A 14,941-nucleotide genomic window follows, 5' to 3' on the forward strand; every position below is an offset into this window, starting at 1 on the left:
GAGATCCACCTGCCTCTGCCTCCTGAGTGCTGGGATTACAGGTGTGTGCCACCACCACCACCTAGCATTATGTTTTTTCTTTTTCTTTTTTTACATATCTACCGGTGGGGTCTGTGAGAATAAGGGGCTGTATATGTACCTACATATTTTTATTCTCAGCATCAAGTATATTGGTGAGCCCAGAACACATTGTCAGAAAATGTAGATTGACTGAATAATAAATGTCTGAAAGACCTGAAGTGTGGGTCAAAACGTGGGCATGGTTGAAAGGCTTCTCTTCATCTTTTCTTGGGCTTAGAAATTCACTGTTCTTTGTTGCTGTTTGTTTTGGTTTTCAAGACAGGGTTCCTCTCTGTGTAGCCCTGGCTGTCCTGGAACTCGCTTTTTAGACCAGGCTGGCCTCGAACTCATAGAGATACACCTGCCTCTGCCTCCTGAGTGTACCACCACTGCCTATCAAAACAGGAAAAAAAAAATCTAGGCCTGGTGGCTCATGCCTATAATTCCAATGCCTGGTTGGGTGAGGTAGGGTGGTTTCAATTTCAAGACCAGTCTGTACTACATAATGAGTTTCAAGCCAATCCTGTGAGTTTCATCACACAGGAAGACCCAGTCTCTAAATAAATAATTTTAAAACATATGTATATATATATATATATATATATATATATATATATATATATCCACCCACAAATAATACCTACTAATAGTTACACAATTATATAAGGACACATAAAATTACGCTGCCTGGGACTCTGGAGACACTGATGGATTTGAGGTTTTGTCTGGAAGAGCACTGGTATAGGTCCTGGACATCTACTGGATAGTGATCTCCCTAAGCTGACTCCAGTTGGCTTAAGTGAAGAGCATTCTGGACTGTATCCCTCTCTCTCCCCTCTGCCAAGCTGGAGGAGCTCACCGAGGCTGAGGACGCTCTCTCTGAAGCCAATGCACTGAATAACTACAACGCTGAAGTGTGGGCCTACCTGGCTCTGGTCTGCCTGAAAGTGAGTGTTTCTTATTGTCCTTCTCAAAACCCACTCAGGGAGCAGGTGAGGGCCCAACTAAGAAAACAAACACATCATAACAAAGTTTGATGAGCTCTGGATTGATTTGGTCACTGTACTGATGACAAACTGTTGGTCTGGGGCAGTCCCTCCTTGAAATGAATGTGCTTCCTAATCATTTAGTCACATGATTTGGGAAAGACCAGCTGTGCTTTGTTTCAGGTTGGACGACAACTGGAAGCTGAGCAGGCCTACAAATACACGATAAAGGTATGAGGTGGTTGTCACCCTGAGAATGCAAACAATACAGCAGTCTACGTCTTTAAGGGAGCTCCCATGGGGTTGAGAATATAGGAAAAGCCCATTCCATTCCCACACATTCAGAGCCTCAAATCAGGACTCTCCAAAACTCCATGCTGTGCTGAATCAACTGCTCTTTCTGCCCTGTTTCTGCAGCTGAAACTGAAGGACGAAGCTCTGCTGGCAGAGATCCACACCGTCCAGGAAGTGGTTGGCTTCGGAAATCCATCCTTCTGACATCCTTACAAGTGGATATTCAATATGGGACCCCGAGCATCTCATCTTTCCTCCCCAAACTGTCACCAGATGAAACCTGACCTCCCCCACATTAGCTATTAGACATAAATCAGATCACAATAAAAAAAGAACCCTCAAAATTTATCAGCGTGTTCCTGGAGTCTTATGTAGCATATTGTACTTTATATGCTCTTATATAATTATGTAACTAATTAATAGGCATATTTGTGGGTAGCTATATGGCATAATGAAAGTTTATCATCAATTGCCAAAGTTCTTGACCAGCTTCAGTTACTGGGGCTTGGGAATTAAGGCATCATCTTCAAAGGTGGGCTTAGAACACTGCCATGCTGTGTCACTGGGTAAGAGCAGAAGATATCCTGGAGGCTAAGTTTTTTGGGAGAGCTAAAAGAGGTCTTTGCTAAGATAAACGTACTAATTTCTTTAAATCAGCGGTATTTTCAAGGATCTAAATCAGGAGAGTGGCTTTTATACACCATTGTGATCAGAGATGCAAAAGTCATTAGTGAAGCTGTAATTCTAGGTCTTGAAAGGACAAAGAACTCATACCCTTAACTTCTTGGAACCTGTTGTATGTAGTAAAGGCGGAAATAAAAGCTCCCCCCCCCATTTTTCAATGGAGCGATTTTTTCTGAGGGTGGGAGAATACAAGGTAAAGTGAGAGTCATAATAATAAAGAATAAATTATTCTTAATCCTGCTCCTCGCTCAGTCCTTTATGAAGGCAAGGGAAGGCAGCTTCATCCCCTGCCGTGTCCCGACCCGCCCGGGCTTTCCGGTGCGACTCCCTGCCCACCAGGCTGATATCGGGGGGCTCCAAGGTCAGCGCCTGCGGCCCAAAGCGGGGTGGGAATCGCTGCAGACAGACGTGTTTGCAAAGCACTCGGCACCCCTGTAGACGGGACCGGCAGTCTCGCAATACTCCCCACCACTAGAGAGAGCCAACCCAAACACAGCAAACACAGCCAGCGGCCCCACGCCTACAGACACACCTCTTCCGCATCTTTTAAGGCAGTCAGGGTCGCCTGGTTGCCTTCCGGTAGACCTAGAAAGAGAGAGCGGAAGAGGCGGGGCGAGCAGCCAGCCGCTTCCGCAGAGGGCTTTCCGGATCTTGAGCGGTGCGGGCGTCGGGGCGTGCTCCTCTGCGGCCGCTTGGGGGCGCTCCTGCAGGCTTCAGGCTCTGTGCAGCTGGTCTGTGCAGGGGGACAGCCAGCTCGTGGCTGCACCATGGTCCACCTTAGTGAGTGCGCGGGGCTTCGGGGCGGGTGCGGGGAGCGGTGACCTGGGCTAGGGGCGGCCGCACTGCCTCAGAGTGGAATCTCGTCTCAGTCCGCTTTGCTTTCAGACAGGGTCTTACTGTGTGACACTGGCTGGCCTAGAACGCACAATGGAAAGACAAGCTGGCTTCGAACTTAGACAGCAAACTCAGAGCTTGCCTCTGTCCCCCAAACGTGCTGTGATCAAAGGCGTGCTTCACCACGCCCGGCCTCTTTTCTCAGTTTTTACCTTAAAATCGTCGTAGAAATCGTTTCGCAGATGAGGCAGCTAAGGGTACGACAAGGTCACAACCTAGCAAGTGGCAGGGCCGTGTGGCGCGTGTTTGGGGAGAAGGAGGTGTGTCCGGGATGGAGTGGTTAAGCGGGGAAGTTTCACAGATAAGTTGGTGCCTAAGTCGGATGGAACAGATTGGAATTGAGAACACATCAGCAGGAGGAGGAATTGTACCTTTACCTTAGAGGACCTGTTTTGTGTCTTCTGTTTTTGCGTCCTAACCAGTTATTTCTCTACAGCAACCTTTCTCTGCAAAGCGTACCGTGGGGGCCACCTAACCATCCGCCTTGCTTTGGGTGGCTGCACCAACCGGCCCTTTTACCGCATCGTGGCAGCTCACAACAAGTGTCCCAGGGATGGCCGCTTCGTGGAGCAGCTGGGCTCCTATGATCCGATGCCCAACAGTAACGGAGAAAAGCTGGTTGCCCTCAACCTGGACCGGATCCGGCATTGGATTGGCTGTGGGGCTCAGCTCTCTAAGCCTATGGAGAAACTTCTGGGTAAACCGTCTCTGAGCTTAGATAATTTAAGAGGTTTTATACTGGGGTCAGCTCTAGGATAATGGAGAAGACGAGTGAGTTTCATTCTGTGGAAGCTGCTTTGCACAGGAGTGGAAGATGTAGTGATGCAATTGCCTTTTTTTAGATCTGGAGTCCCCCTTTGTGTACTGCTTTAGAAGACTTACGAGTGACTGGGATTTTGAGGGAAAAAATGGAACTATTGTGTCTTTTTTTTTTTTTTTAAGCAAGAACAGTGTTGGGAAGTAGACTGTGAGCTTGGCCTGGTTCTTGCCTATTGTGTGGGTCAGGTGTTGCATCTCAGTTCTGGGAAGCCGTGGCATGTGCAGCATTACAATGAAAATCCTGTTGCTTTCAGGTCTTTCTGGCTTTTACCCCCTGCACCCGATGATGATCACAAATGCTGAGAGACTTCGGAGGAAGAGAGCTCGGGAAGTTCTCTTAGCGTCCCAGAACACAGAACCGGAGCCTGGAGAAACAGAAGCAAGCTGATGGCCGTGCACACAGCTGTGGCTGCAAGGCCAAGGGCCTTCACAGTTCTTGCCTAGAGCTTTTTGTTGGGTTTAAGGATCAATAAATGGAGTTTTCCAAGTCCCGGTCTTCCAGCATAGCCTGAGCAGGGGTCAGCCAGATTTGTCGTCTGCCCTTAGAGCTGGGTGTGGATACCTGCTAGGCTTCCTGCCTTACCTTGTGATTCAATGGGTACGGGGAGGTTTGGCCTTGGGGTAGGCCCTGATCACATGGGCAATGTGACAATGTGCTGCCTTTCAGTACCTCCCTGCTTCAGAGCTCTCAACCAAAATGTGCTCGGCCCATTCAGAAGTTTTCTTTAAGACAGGGTCTTGCTCTGCGACCCTGGCTGGCATGGAACTTGTAACATGTGATATGTAGACCAGCCTGGCCTTGAACCTGCAGCCACCCTCCTGACCCTCTCTCCTGAGTGCTGGGATTACAGGTAGAGCTGCTGTGCCTGGCCCACATCTTCCCTTTACTACTTGGGATCCTCCCAAAGCTCAAGAAGTTACCTTGTTTATTGCTTATGTTCGTAGAGATTTTTATTGTTTCTTGACATGTGATCTCAGGTTTACAGAGATGGGTTGTAAAAGTTGCTTTGGGGCTTTAATACTTTACTTGTTTGTTTTTGTTTTGTTTTTTGAGACAGGGTTTCTCTGTGTAACAGCCCAGGCTGTCCTGGAATTCATTCTGTAGACCAGGCCTCAAACTCAGAGAGATCTGCCTGCATAATACTGGGATTAAAGGCGTGCTCTGCTGTCTTTTTTTTTTTTTTTTTTTGGTTGTTGTTGTTTTTTAATACAGGGTTTCTCTGTGTAGCTTTGCGCCTTTCCTGGAACTCGCTTTGGAAACCAGGCTGGCCTCGAACTCACAGAGATCTGCCTAGCTCTGCCTCCCGAGTGCTGGGATTAAAGGTGTGCGCCACCGCTGCCCGGCTCTACTGTCTTTTAAGAGAGTAGTTAGAAGGAAGCTAATGCAAAGCCCCTTCATATAGTCAACTCTGTACTGAGAAGTTGCTTGTGTATTACAAGTATCACAACCACAAGTCAGTTATATCCATGTATACAGATGAGGAGGGAGGCTATACCTCAAGACTGGGAAACTTTCATATCAATTTGGGATTCAGACTCCACATGTCTACCTACAAAGCCTTCCTACATATATTGTTGCCCGTGTGAGGTAGAGCTGTTGTGTTTAGGTAAGTGAGAGGCTCTGTGAGATCAGATCTAACCTGCTTCACCAGAACAATAGGATTCTGCAGCTATGGGCGTGAATTACATGGTGAAGGACACTAGCCCATTCCAGCATGCGGCCCTTCCCCTTCTCCCCAATTCCTTCTGTCTTGCTGAAAACCTCAGATTACATTTCTAAAGTTATCGACCAAGGTCTGTTCCTTTATTTGGCCACTTCCTCCTCCTGAGGCTGACTACCAAGGTCCAGCTATCCAAGTATTAAAGTTCAGCAATCAGAAGCCCCCTTTGGTTCACCAAATTAACATGGTTGATCAAAATATACCTCAGCCTTCTAACCCATTCTAACACAGACTCCCCTTTTTCTCTCCTTAAAAATTTTACTTGCAAGGTCATTTGCTGGTGTTTTCTGCCTGAGTCAGGAAGCAGCCACTATCCCAGGTGCATGAACTGGCTTATTGGAGCCCATTCCCTGTGGTGGGACACCTTGCTCAGCCTTGATACAATGGGGAGGGGCTAGGCTCTCCTTCAACTTGGTGTGCCAGACTTTGTTGACTACCATGGGAGGCCTTACCCACTCTGAGGAATGGATGGGGGTAGAGTGGGAGGGAGGTGAGGAGGCGGGAGAAGGGGAGGGAGGGGGAACTGGGGTTGATATGTAAAATGAAAAGAATTTTAATAAATATATTTAAAATAAAAAAGGAAAGCAGCCACTTTAACTCCCCCCCCCCCCCCCACTTAATAAAGGATCTCTGTGTGAACAGGTGTTTGGGTGTGGTTTGTGCCTGATGCAGGGTCTGTGAGGGAGCCCCCACTGTGCAGGGCTGGGTGTCTCCTTCACATATTTGTTTTTCATATGCTAGATAAGGTAGGTTTCAAATTTAGAGTAACGCTAAGGTATCTGGGAAGGTTCTAAAGTCTGCTAATGCTCTGGCTTGTCTTATCTGGGTTCTGAAACCATTTGCTAGCTGACGCACGTTCTGAAGTTGAGGCTCTCCAAGGGGGCTGCTGGTTTTCCTTCGCTTGGCATGAGGGGCTTTGAGAGTAGATAGACAGGGACTGACAGTTGGTGTTGATTTTTAGATCGAGGAGAGGGAAAGCTGAGAAGCCACTGCAATGTTTAAAATGAGAGGTTAAGTCAATATTATGTACACCAAAAGTGAGAGATGTCTGGAGCAGGCGAGTGGGATTAATTCTGTGCTGTCAAATATGCATGGTCCTGGGATAAAAGGTATTCTTCAAAGCTATGTTGTGTGCGTTTTGTCCAACACAGGCTTTTCCCGCAGAGATTGAGGGATTCATCCCAGATGGTGTCATTTGAGTCTGTAGTTGTACGGCTTTGAGGACCATCTTTACACACACACACCACACACACACCACACACACACACATACACACACAACACCACACACACACCACACACACACACACACACCACACATACACACACACACCACACACACACCACACACACACACCACACACACACACCACACACACACACACCACACACACACACACACATACACACACACACACACATACACACACACACACCACACACACACCACACACACACCACACACACACACCACACATACACACACACCACACACACACACCACACACACCACACACACCACACACACACACACCACACACACACACACACCACACACACACACACACACCACACACACACCACCACACACACACACACACACCCCACACACACCACACATACACACACACCACACACACCACACACACGCACACACACACACACCACACATACACACACACCACACGCACACACACCACACACCACACACACACCACACACACATACACACACACACCACACACACACCACACATACACACACCACACACACATACACACACACACACCACACACACCACACACCACACATACACACCACACCACACATACACACACACCACACATACACACACACACCACACACACACACCACACACACCACACACCACACACCACACACACCACACACACACCACACACACCACACACACACACACACCACACATACACACACCACACACACACCACACACACACCACACACACACACATACACACCACACCACACATACACACACACCACACATACACAACACACACCACACACACACCACACACACACACACACACACACACACACACACACACACACACACACACCACACGATACTTTAACCTTTGAGTTGAGCATAGTAAATTTCTCAGCGCTAATACATTGTATTACATTTACTTATTTTCTGTAATGTGTGGTGTGGAGGTCAGAAGACAACTTGATGGGTCCTGGAGGCCGTCAGGCATGGCTGAGCATGCTCGCCCGCCCGAGTAACCGCTTTTTATTGGGACACCGTGAAATACTTCCATGTGTCATTGAGTCAGCTTCTGGGCAAGGAATCTGGGGGGGGGGTGGGGTGGGGGCGTGGCGAGCCGGAGCTCATGTTGAGGGCCGTATTTTACTCCGCAGGCGAGATCGAGTCCGTTTTGCGGCTGCCGTAAAGCGCGGCTGGCCCCGCCCCCTCGCCTCCTGTGACGCAGGCGCCGGAGGCTGTTTGGGCGGGAAAGAGCGGCGGAGCGGCTGATGGGCGCGGGTTCTTGGAGTTTGCAGAGCAGCCTCTTCCCCAGCATGGGACTGTTGGAGCTGTGGGAACAGGTGTTTGTCACTGCGGACCTCTACCAGGTGCTAGGCGTGTGGAGCGAGGCTTCCAATGGCGAGGTCCGACATGGTTACCACAAGGTGTCCCTGCAAGTGCACCCGGACCTTGTGGACCCGGACCAGAAAGAGGATGCCACCCGCTGCTTCCAGGTAGGTGGGCCGCTGTTCCGGCGCCCCCCCCCGGACTTCTCCCGCTCCTGCGGCGACCCCACCCCCGGGACAGCGCACTGCTGATCACCGGCCTGGCATTCTTAAGCTTGTCTAGCCTCACGGTGTCAGCGGGAGGTTCAGGGTGACTTTTTGGATGCTCTTTGCCTGCAGATCTTGGGGAGAGTCTATGCGGTTATGAGTGACCAGGAGCAGAGAGCAGTGTACGATGAACAGGGGACAGTGGATGAGGACACTGTTGGCCTCAACCAAGACCGGGACTGGGATGCCTATTGGAGATTACTTTTTAAAAAGGTGAAAGGGCTTTACTGGCTTTGACTCATTCCCATCGTCCGGGCCACAAGTAAAATTCTCGAAGTTAAGGCGATCTTCTTTGTTATTAGATCTCGCTAGAGGACATTCAGGCTTTTGAAAGGACATACAAAGGCTCTGAAGAACAGCTAGCCAATGTTAAGTAGGCCTACCTGGACTTCAAGGGCAACATGGATCAGATCATGGAGTCTGTGCTTTGTGTTCAGTACACAGAGGAGCCCCAGATAAGAAACATCATCCAACAAGCTATCGATGCAAAAGAGGTCCCGTCCTACAATGCCTTCGTCAGAGTCTAAGCAAAAGATGAATGCAAGGAAGTGGAGGGTAAGTTTGAATGCTGTTCCTGACATAATCTCAGTTGCTTCAGAAAGGGATCTTGGAGTATGTACAGCGATGGGAATAGACTGCTGAAATACAGGCCACTTCACCTGCAGCACCCCTCTAACTAGACAGTTTTGTCAGATCATGAAGAAACGTGTGTGTGTGTGTGTGTGTGTGTGTGTGTGTGTGTGTGTGTGTTGTGCTGAAAATGATTACTTTATGGATTGTGTGAAATCAACCTGAAAGTGACTGGAAACACTTTTCACATGGGCAGTCCTTGTAGCCTTGCCGAGGCTTTCCTGGGGAGATGTGTGGAGCCTGGTTACATGGCAGGGGCTGCTGCCCGTATGTGGTTGGTGAACAGGGAGATGGCAGGGTTGTCTTTTTGAGTGTAGAATGCTAAAGCGTGGTGGTCCTTGTACTTGAGCACAGAGGAGGCTAATGGAAGAGATTGCCACTTCTGAGCTCGCTGCTGGTGTGTGGCTCACTGCCGGATTTGGGAGTCTAGTATGTGGTAGGTCCCAAATTAAGTCTCAAACTGCTGAGAAGAGGGGGGAGAAAGCACAGATTTACTTTTTAAATTCTGTAAATGCATATAATTGTTAAACATTTTAAACTGAGGGGCTGGAGAAGTAGCTCTGGGGGCATGTGCTGCTCCTACAGAGAAGTTCAGTTCCAGCACCAAGGTCGGGTGGCTCGCCGTCACTTCAGCCCCAGGGATTTGACACTCTGGTCTCTGACCACTGAGTGGTCTCTCCAGACTACACCTGCTTCTTCTTTCTCTCTCTTTTTTTTAAAGCACATTGAGGTGAGTCTTTCGGCCCCCATTCTGAGGAACACTTGATGGCTGAGAATTGAGGATTGGGACTTGTAATTCTTTTTTTTTTTTTCTTTTTTCCAGAGCTGAGGACCGAACCCAGGGCCTTGCGCTTGCTAGGCAAGTGCTCTACCACTGAGCTAAATCCCCAACCCCTGGGACGTGGAATTCTTGATACCCCTGTTGAGCCAGAGTTGGTAGGGATGGTAGCATAGGAATTCAGGGTAGCAAAGGTCTGTGTCCAAATGCTCTTTGGACAAGTTACCTTGGACTGCCATTAAAGCATCAGTTGCTTCATCTTGGCTCTCACAATGAGAGCTCTGGAGAGCAGGCAGTTTAAGATTTTAGGTGTCTGCTGGGCACTTGAGTCGTCTTTGGTGTGGCCCAAGTGGACTGGCAAAGAGCTGGAGCTTTGGGATACATGAAATTGCAGAGAAACTGACCTTTGTGTATGGGTGAGTTTAGGGCCTGTTCTACTGAGATAAGAGACTCGTGTCTGTTGCTCTGAGGGAAGAAGTGAGAAGATAGCAAAGTGATTTTGTTGATGGCTACATCTGCTTCGAGTCATGCCCACAGCTTGTTAATCATTTCAATCATTTTCTCAGGTAAAACTGAGGACAGCTGTATTCGAACACGTGATTTAGTTTGAGAGACTTAGGAGATTGAGGGAAATGACAGTCTGAGTGCTAACCAGTGTGAAGGGACTAAGGTGCTGAATCTCAAGAGGCGAGGATAAAGCAAAACTTGTTTCTGTTCTGGGATAACAAGATCCTAATTTATTATTATTCCCAGCATTAATGAAACTCTTTGCTAATTACGAGCATTTTTCAAGGAGTTAAGGCCTCGTATTTCATTGTTGCTGCCTTTAGGTGTTCTTGTGGTATTTTGGCAAATTTTGTTAAGTGAAGGCAGCTTTCAAATCAGGTAAAGAAAGACTAAAACTGAATTTGCTCATGTTTTTCTAACTACTCAGAAAACATTTTTAAGTGTGTGTGTGTGTGTGTGTGTGTGTGTGTGTGTGTGTGTGTGGTGTGTGATGAGTGTGGGTGCCCACAGAGGCCAAGAAGAGGCTGTTGATTTCCAGGAGCTGGTGACGGGTGCTGGGCATGCTGAGGAGTGAGAAGTGCTGCTAACCACGGAGCCATGTCCAGCTCCCGAGAAAGCCTTTGAACCACTGCAGTTCACGAGGCTGCCACCAGTGCTGTGTACACAGTGGGGTTTCAGATGAAGATCTTGAGGTGTCTGATAGCTGACATCTCTTTTTGAATCTGCCCCTGGCTATGTGACCCCCCTGCCAGACCACCTAGTAGGTTGTTTTCCTTTGTGTCACCGTGTGCTTTGTGATGCCAGAGTACTTGGGCTCTCTAGGAAGTATAACTGGGGATAAAACAGCCGCATCAGAGCAGCGGATGCTGCCTTCTAATGAAAACCATGTGTAATTTTACTCATGTATCTCCAGCTCTAGAAGGGGTCTTAACATTTCCTTTAAGGGAAAAAAGGTGTATTTCCGTTATTTCTTGGTTGCCATGGAGTCTGATCAGAGTTTCTGTTCAGGCTGAGGAAGAGGCTAAGGAGGCAGAGTGGAGCAGAAAGGAGCTGGGGCTACAGGACGGAGTGGAGAACCTGAAAGCTCTCATCCAGGTAAACTTGGCAGGCTCCTCAAGCTCCCTCACAGCCCTCACGTCCCTTACTGGGTGTATAGTCTTTGGAGTGTGTTCCGGTTTTGTTTTTCTTTTAAGGCACAATTACACATAACTTTAACCATGTGAACAAGTAGTTTCCCCACCACTGGTTCTGGAGTATTGTTACCACTCCAGAGGGAGCCCTACCATTATTAATCCTGGGGTGTTTCCTGACTCCAGCCCCTCCTAACCGTGGACTGCTTTGTCTCAGTGGACAGAGTTACATTTTGAAAGCTGTGTTTTAACTTCTCAAACAGAGCAGACAAAAGGATCGGCAAAAGGAAATGGACAATTTCCTGGCTCAGTTGGAAGCAAAATACTGCAAACCTTCCAAAGGGAAAAGAGCGGCATCCAAGAAGGAAAAGAAATAATGGAGTTTTTCTCTTCATGAGTCCTTATGTGTCACTAGTGCCATGGTAAACAAGGTGAAGGCAGGTGCTAGCCTAACCTTTGAGAGAAGTTTGTTCTGCTTAAAATATGTGGCTCACCTAAGACAGGGAAGATTCATCAACTTGACCTTAGAGTTTCCTAGAATTCACCTGACGTTGTGTGAGGGCTTCACATAAAGGATGTAGTGGTGACGACTGGGAGGGTGGGTCGGTCTAACAACACTTGCTTCCATGGGTACTCTGCCCAGGGAGCTGATGCTCTCTCCCTACAGAGAACACCCTCAGGACACTTGGTGAACAGCTTCTTCATGATCCTACAGATTCTCTTCTCCTGGCCCACTGTTATGTTTTGTCTTCTGTCCTTGTGGTAGAAGTGGGTGTTCATATTACTGTAGACTATTTTGTAAGATTGTATATGACTAAATAAAGAAAAACTTAAAAGGTCTGGTGGGTTATTAAATGACCCATTTATCTAGAAAAGTACAATGCTTAGATAAGTAAGCAAGTCAGCCTTACAACAGACAGGCTGGCTTCTGCAGCAGAGACAATGTCGTAGCACTGTCTTTGCAGGGCTTGGGGTTAGGCATTTCACGGGGCTTGTCGGTACTTTTCATCTGTAAGAGTGAGATCCAAACTCATTAATTTGTATGTATTAAGTACAGCAGGGTTTTTATGTGTTTCAATCTTTTTTGTTTTGGTTTGGTTTTTTGTTTTCCCCTGAGACAGGGTTTCTCTATGTGGCCTTAGCTGTCCTGGAACTCAGAGATCACTGCTTGCCACTGCCTGGCTTGTTGCTCGTTTGCTGTGTCTTGCTGTGTACCTCTGGCTAGCCTGGGATTTGCTATGTAGACTTGCACTCAGGTGTTTGTAAAGATGGGTACTAGCTTTGAGGGGACACATACATAAAAGGGTGAGGAACTCAACTGAGTGGCCTGAGGGGTACTCTGAGTCACAGCTGCTTAGAAAGGCCACCTGTGTAGACGTGGTGTTAGAGTGTACTCACTGTACAGATTTGTGAGAACAGTTCTCATTTATACCCTGGGTTGGTAGGTATTCACTATAGTATGTGGCGTCTTTATAGTGACTGTTCAAGTCCTGATTGTAGACTAATGCAGAAGCGAGCCTCTTTTCCTACTGAGCATTATCATCCACGGTGGATACATTACACATTCTTTGTGACCACAAGCACGTTACAACTATTTAATTGAATTAAACTATAATTCAGTGTGGGATAGCTGAAGCATCTTATCGAGTTGATGGTATAAGAACTTGGAATAATTTAAGTCACAATCGATAGACAACCATTTGGATTTAGCCACTCTGAAAATAAGTAACGTCAAGGTGGTGTGCTAGCTAAGGCAGCAGTCGGTGCCATTTTACTAGGAAGGACTCGAGCCGAGTCAACACCACTGCTGCACTTCTAGTGTTCTTGAGACGCTTGTGGTGTAACTGGAGGAACATGGAGTTCTCCAGTTCAGTGCTCTTTGAATGGCGAGTGGGCTCAGTGGTCAAGTACTCTATCACAAGCACGAAGACTGAGTTTGGGTCCCCACCACGGACTAAAAACCCTGTTGTGGTGCATGAATGAGGAGCTCCATGTTCAGCGAGAGACCCTGTCTTAAAAAATGAGATGGAGAAAAGGAAAGATACCCAGCAGTATCTGGCTTCCCCATGCGTGCACACCATGATGTGAATGAAGCAGGCATGTAAGGCTGTCCTAGGAGAAAGAAACTGATTTCTTTACACGAGTGCTGATTATCTATAGTTAGCTTTTTATTTTATTCTGCTTTTTAGAAAGGAAGATTGGCTGGCGGGGTGGCTCAGCAGGCAAAGGCCCCTCCCCCGAGACCCCTGGGTTCGGCCTGACTCCTGCAAGCTGTCCTCTGACCATGTGTATGCCCACACACATGCACACACACAAAAATAACTTAAATGTAATAAGGGACTTAAAGTTTAGGAATGACATTTATTTGACGAGTATCTCAGATTTTTGGCAGCACTTCTAAAAATATGTTAGAACAGTGCAGTTCTCCAGAAATTAATATAAGCAGAAATATTCTGAAGCCAGTGATCTGAATCATCTGTGTGTATGTAATCTCACTGAATTGTACAAGAATTGAACTGGTGATTGGTTACAGACAACAGCAGTGATTAGGGGTGGTTTTTCATTGTCATGTCTTTGGGTACAGTCTTTACTGCCCAGTGGAACAGCTGGAAGAAGACAGTAAGTAACTGGACACAGAACAGTTGCCCACGCAGTCTTTGGCAGATACTCTGTAGTGTTGCTCGGACAGTCCTACCAAGATAGCTTTGAAGATGGCCCAAGCTTTGCTTCGTCTCGGGCCTGAGCACTGGTGCACGAAACCTTCCATGTGTTTGCAGTCTGCTGCAGCCTTGCAGATTCTCACTTGCCCTGTGGTCACTGCCTGGTTCTAGAGATGGGTCCACCTCTGCATTGAGGTTTTGTAGACCCATGTGACTGAGGACCTGTCAGACACAGAATTGCACAAAATAACATTAATAAATAGTTTATGTTTGGTAACATTAAAGTTCATATCTGAGGGATTTTTGCATAAATTACTAGTGGACTTTAAATTTGGAGATTGTCTCTTAGTACTAAGTATACATTCACCAAGGCACTAAAAGCCATGTTTGAATAGTTTATGCTACTGAAGAAACAACTAGTCTAAGGAGTGAAAGCAAGCTGAATTTGGTGAGATACCTTTCAGTGATTGGGAAGAGACGCAGGAGGATTCTAAGATCAAGGCCAGCCTGGTCTGCATAGTAAGTTCAGGACTGTTAGGGGTAAATAGTAGAGACTCTGTCTCAAAGCAAAACCAAAGCTGTAGCTTAGTTTTGCTTGAGAGCCTACTCATTTAAAAACTAAGATGCACATTTCAGTTAACATCTGACTAAAAGTGTAGCTGATGGAGTAGCAAGATTGGAGGCTTTAAAAAAAAGATTTATTTTTATTTATGTGTATGTCTGTCCCTGTGAATGTATGCCACATATGTGCAGGTACCTGTAGGGGCCAGAAGAGGGAGTCTGATCTCTCAGATCTGGACTTACAGGTGGTTGTGAGTTGCCTGACAATTTTTGTTTTTTTTTAAAAAAGTAATTTACCTGAAAGATAATTTACTTGGTATTAAATTAAAAAAAAAAAAGCAGAAATCTAGAACTTTTTGGCTTTGAGTAGTTGGCCAT

General features: G+C 47.1%; 4 protein-coding genes across 9 annotated transcripts in view; 3 read left to right on the forward strand and 1 right to left on the reverse strand.

Moving 5' to 3' along the window:
* Cfap70 (cilia and flagella associated protein 70) overlaps nt 1-1,688 on the forward strand; it is a 63,146-nt gene extending 61,458 nt beyond the window's left edge. For all 5 annotated transcript variants that reach the window (XM_036199257.1, XM_036199259.1, XM_036199258.1 and 2 more), the window contains 3 exons: nt 906-1,007; nt 1,230-1,277; nt 1,464-1,688. In XM_036199257.1, the coding sequence (XP_036055150.1) occupies nt 906-1,007; nt 1,230-1,277; nt 1,464-1,544 (231 nt within the window). In that variant the 3' untranslated portion in view covers nt 1,545-1,688. The remainder of the gene's footprint in view (nt 1-905; nt 1,008-1,229; nt 1,278-1,463) is intronic.
* Nucleotides 1,689-2,650: 962 nt separating this feature from the next.
* Mrps16 (mitochondrial ribosomal protein S16) lies at nt 2,651-4,225 on the forward strand. Its single transcript, XM_036199527.1, has 3 exons — nt 2,651-2,804; nt 3,355-3,615; nt 3,992-4,225. The coding sequence occupies exons 1-3, from the start codon at nt 2,792-2,794 to the stop codon at nt 4,123-4,125; spliced, it is 408 nt and encodes a 135-aa protein (XP_036055420.1). The 5' UTR covers nt 2,651-2,791; the 3' UTR covers nt 4,126-4,225.
* A 3,793-nt stretch (nt 4,226-8,018) lies between these two features.
* Nucleotides 8,019-11,892, forward strand: Dnajc9 (DnaJ heat shock protein family (Hsp40) member C9). Its single transcript, XM_036199477.1, is given in 6 exon segments — nt 8,019-8,198; nt 8,370-8,510; nt 8,600-8,814; nt 8,816-8,852; nt 11,221-11,307; nt 11,606-11,892. Coding segments are annotated over 6 exon segments (774 nt in total). The 3' UTR covers nt 11,720-11,892.
* Nucleotides 11,893-13,488: 1,596 nt separating this feature from the next.
* Nucleotides 13,489-14,941, reverse strand: part of Fam149b1 (family with sequence similarity 149 member B1) — a 38,114-nt gene continuing 36,661 nt past the window's right edge. Inside the window, exon 13 of one of the 2 annotated variants that reach the window (XM_036198834.1) lies at nt 13,489-14,224. In XM_036198834.1, the coding sequence (XP_036054727.1) occupies nt 13,889-14,224 (336 nt within the window). In that variant the 3' untranslated portion in view covers nt 13,489-13,888. The remainder of the gene's footprint in view (nt 14,225-14,941) is intronic. The other variant, XM_036198835.1, reaches the window with a different exon arrangement.

The sequence above is a fragment of the Onychomys torridus genome, chromosome 9 (genome assembly GCF_903995425.1).
Source record: "Onychomys torridus chromosome 9, mOncTor1.1, whole genome shotgun sequence".
NCBI classification, from domain to species: domain Eukaryota; kingdom Metazoa; phylum Chordata; class Mammalia; order Rodentia; family Cricetidae; genus Onychomys; species Onychomys torridus.

Bases quoted from the DNA above. Each gene is read 5' to 3' on its own strand.
- Mrps16 (XM_036199527.1), top strand. The intron at 3,616-3,991 runs GTAAACCGTCTC...TGTTGCTTTCAG, and splicing joins GCCTATGGAGAAACTTCTGG to GTCTTTCTGGCTTTTACCCC.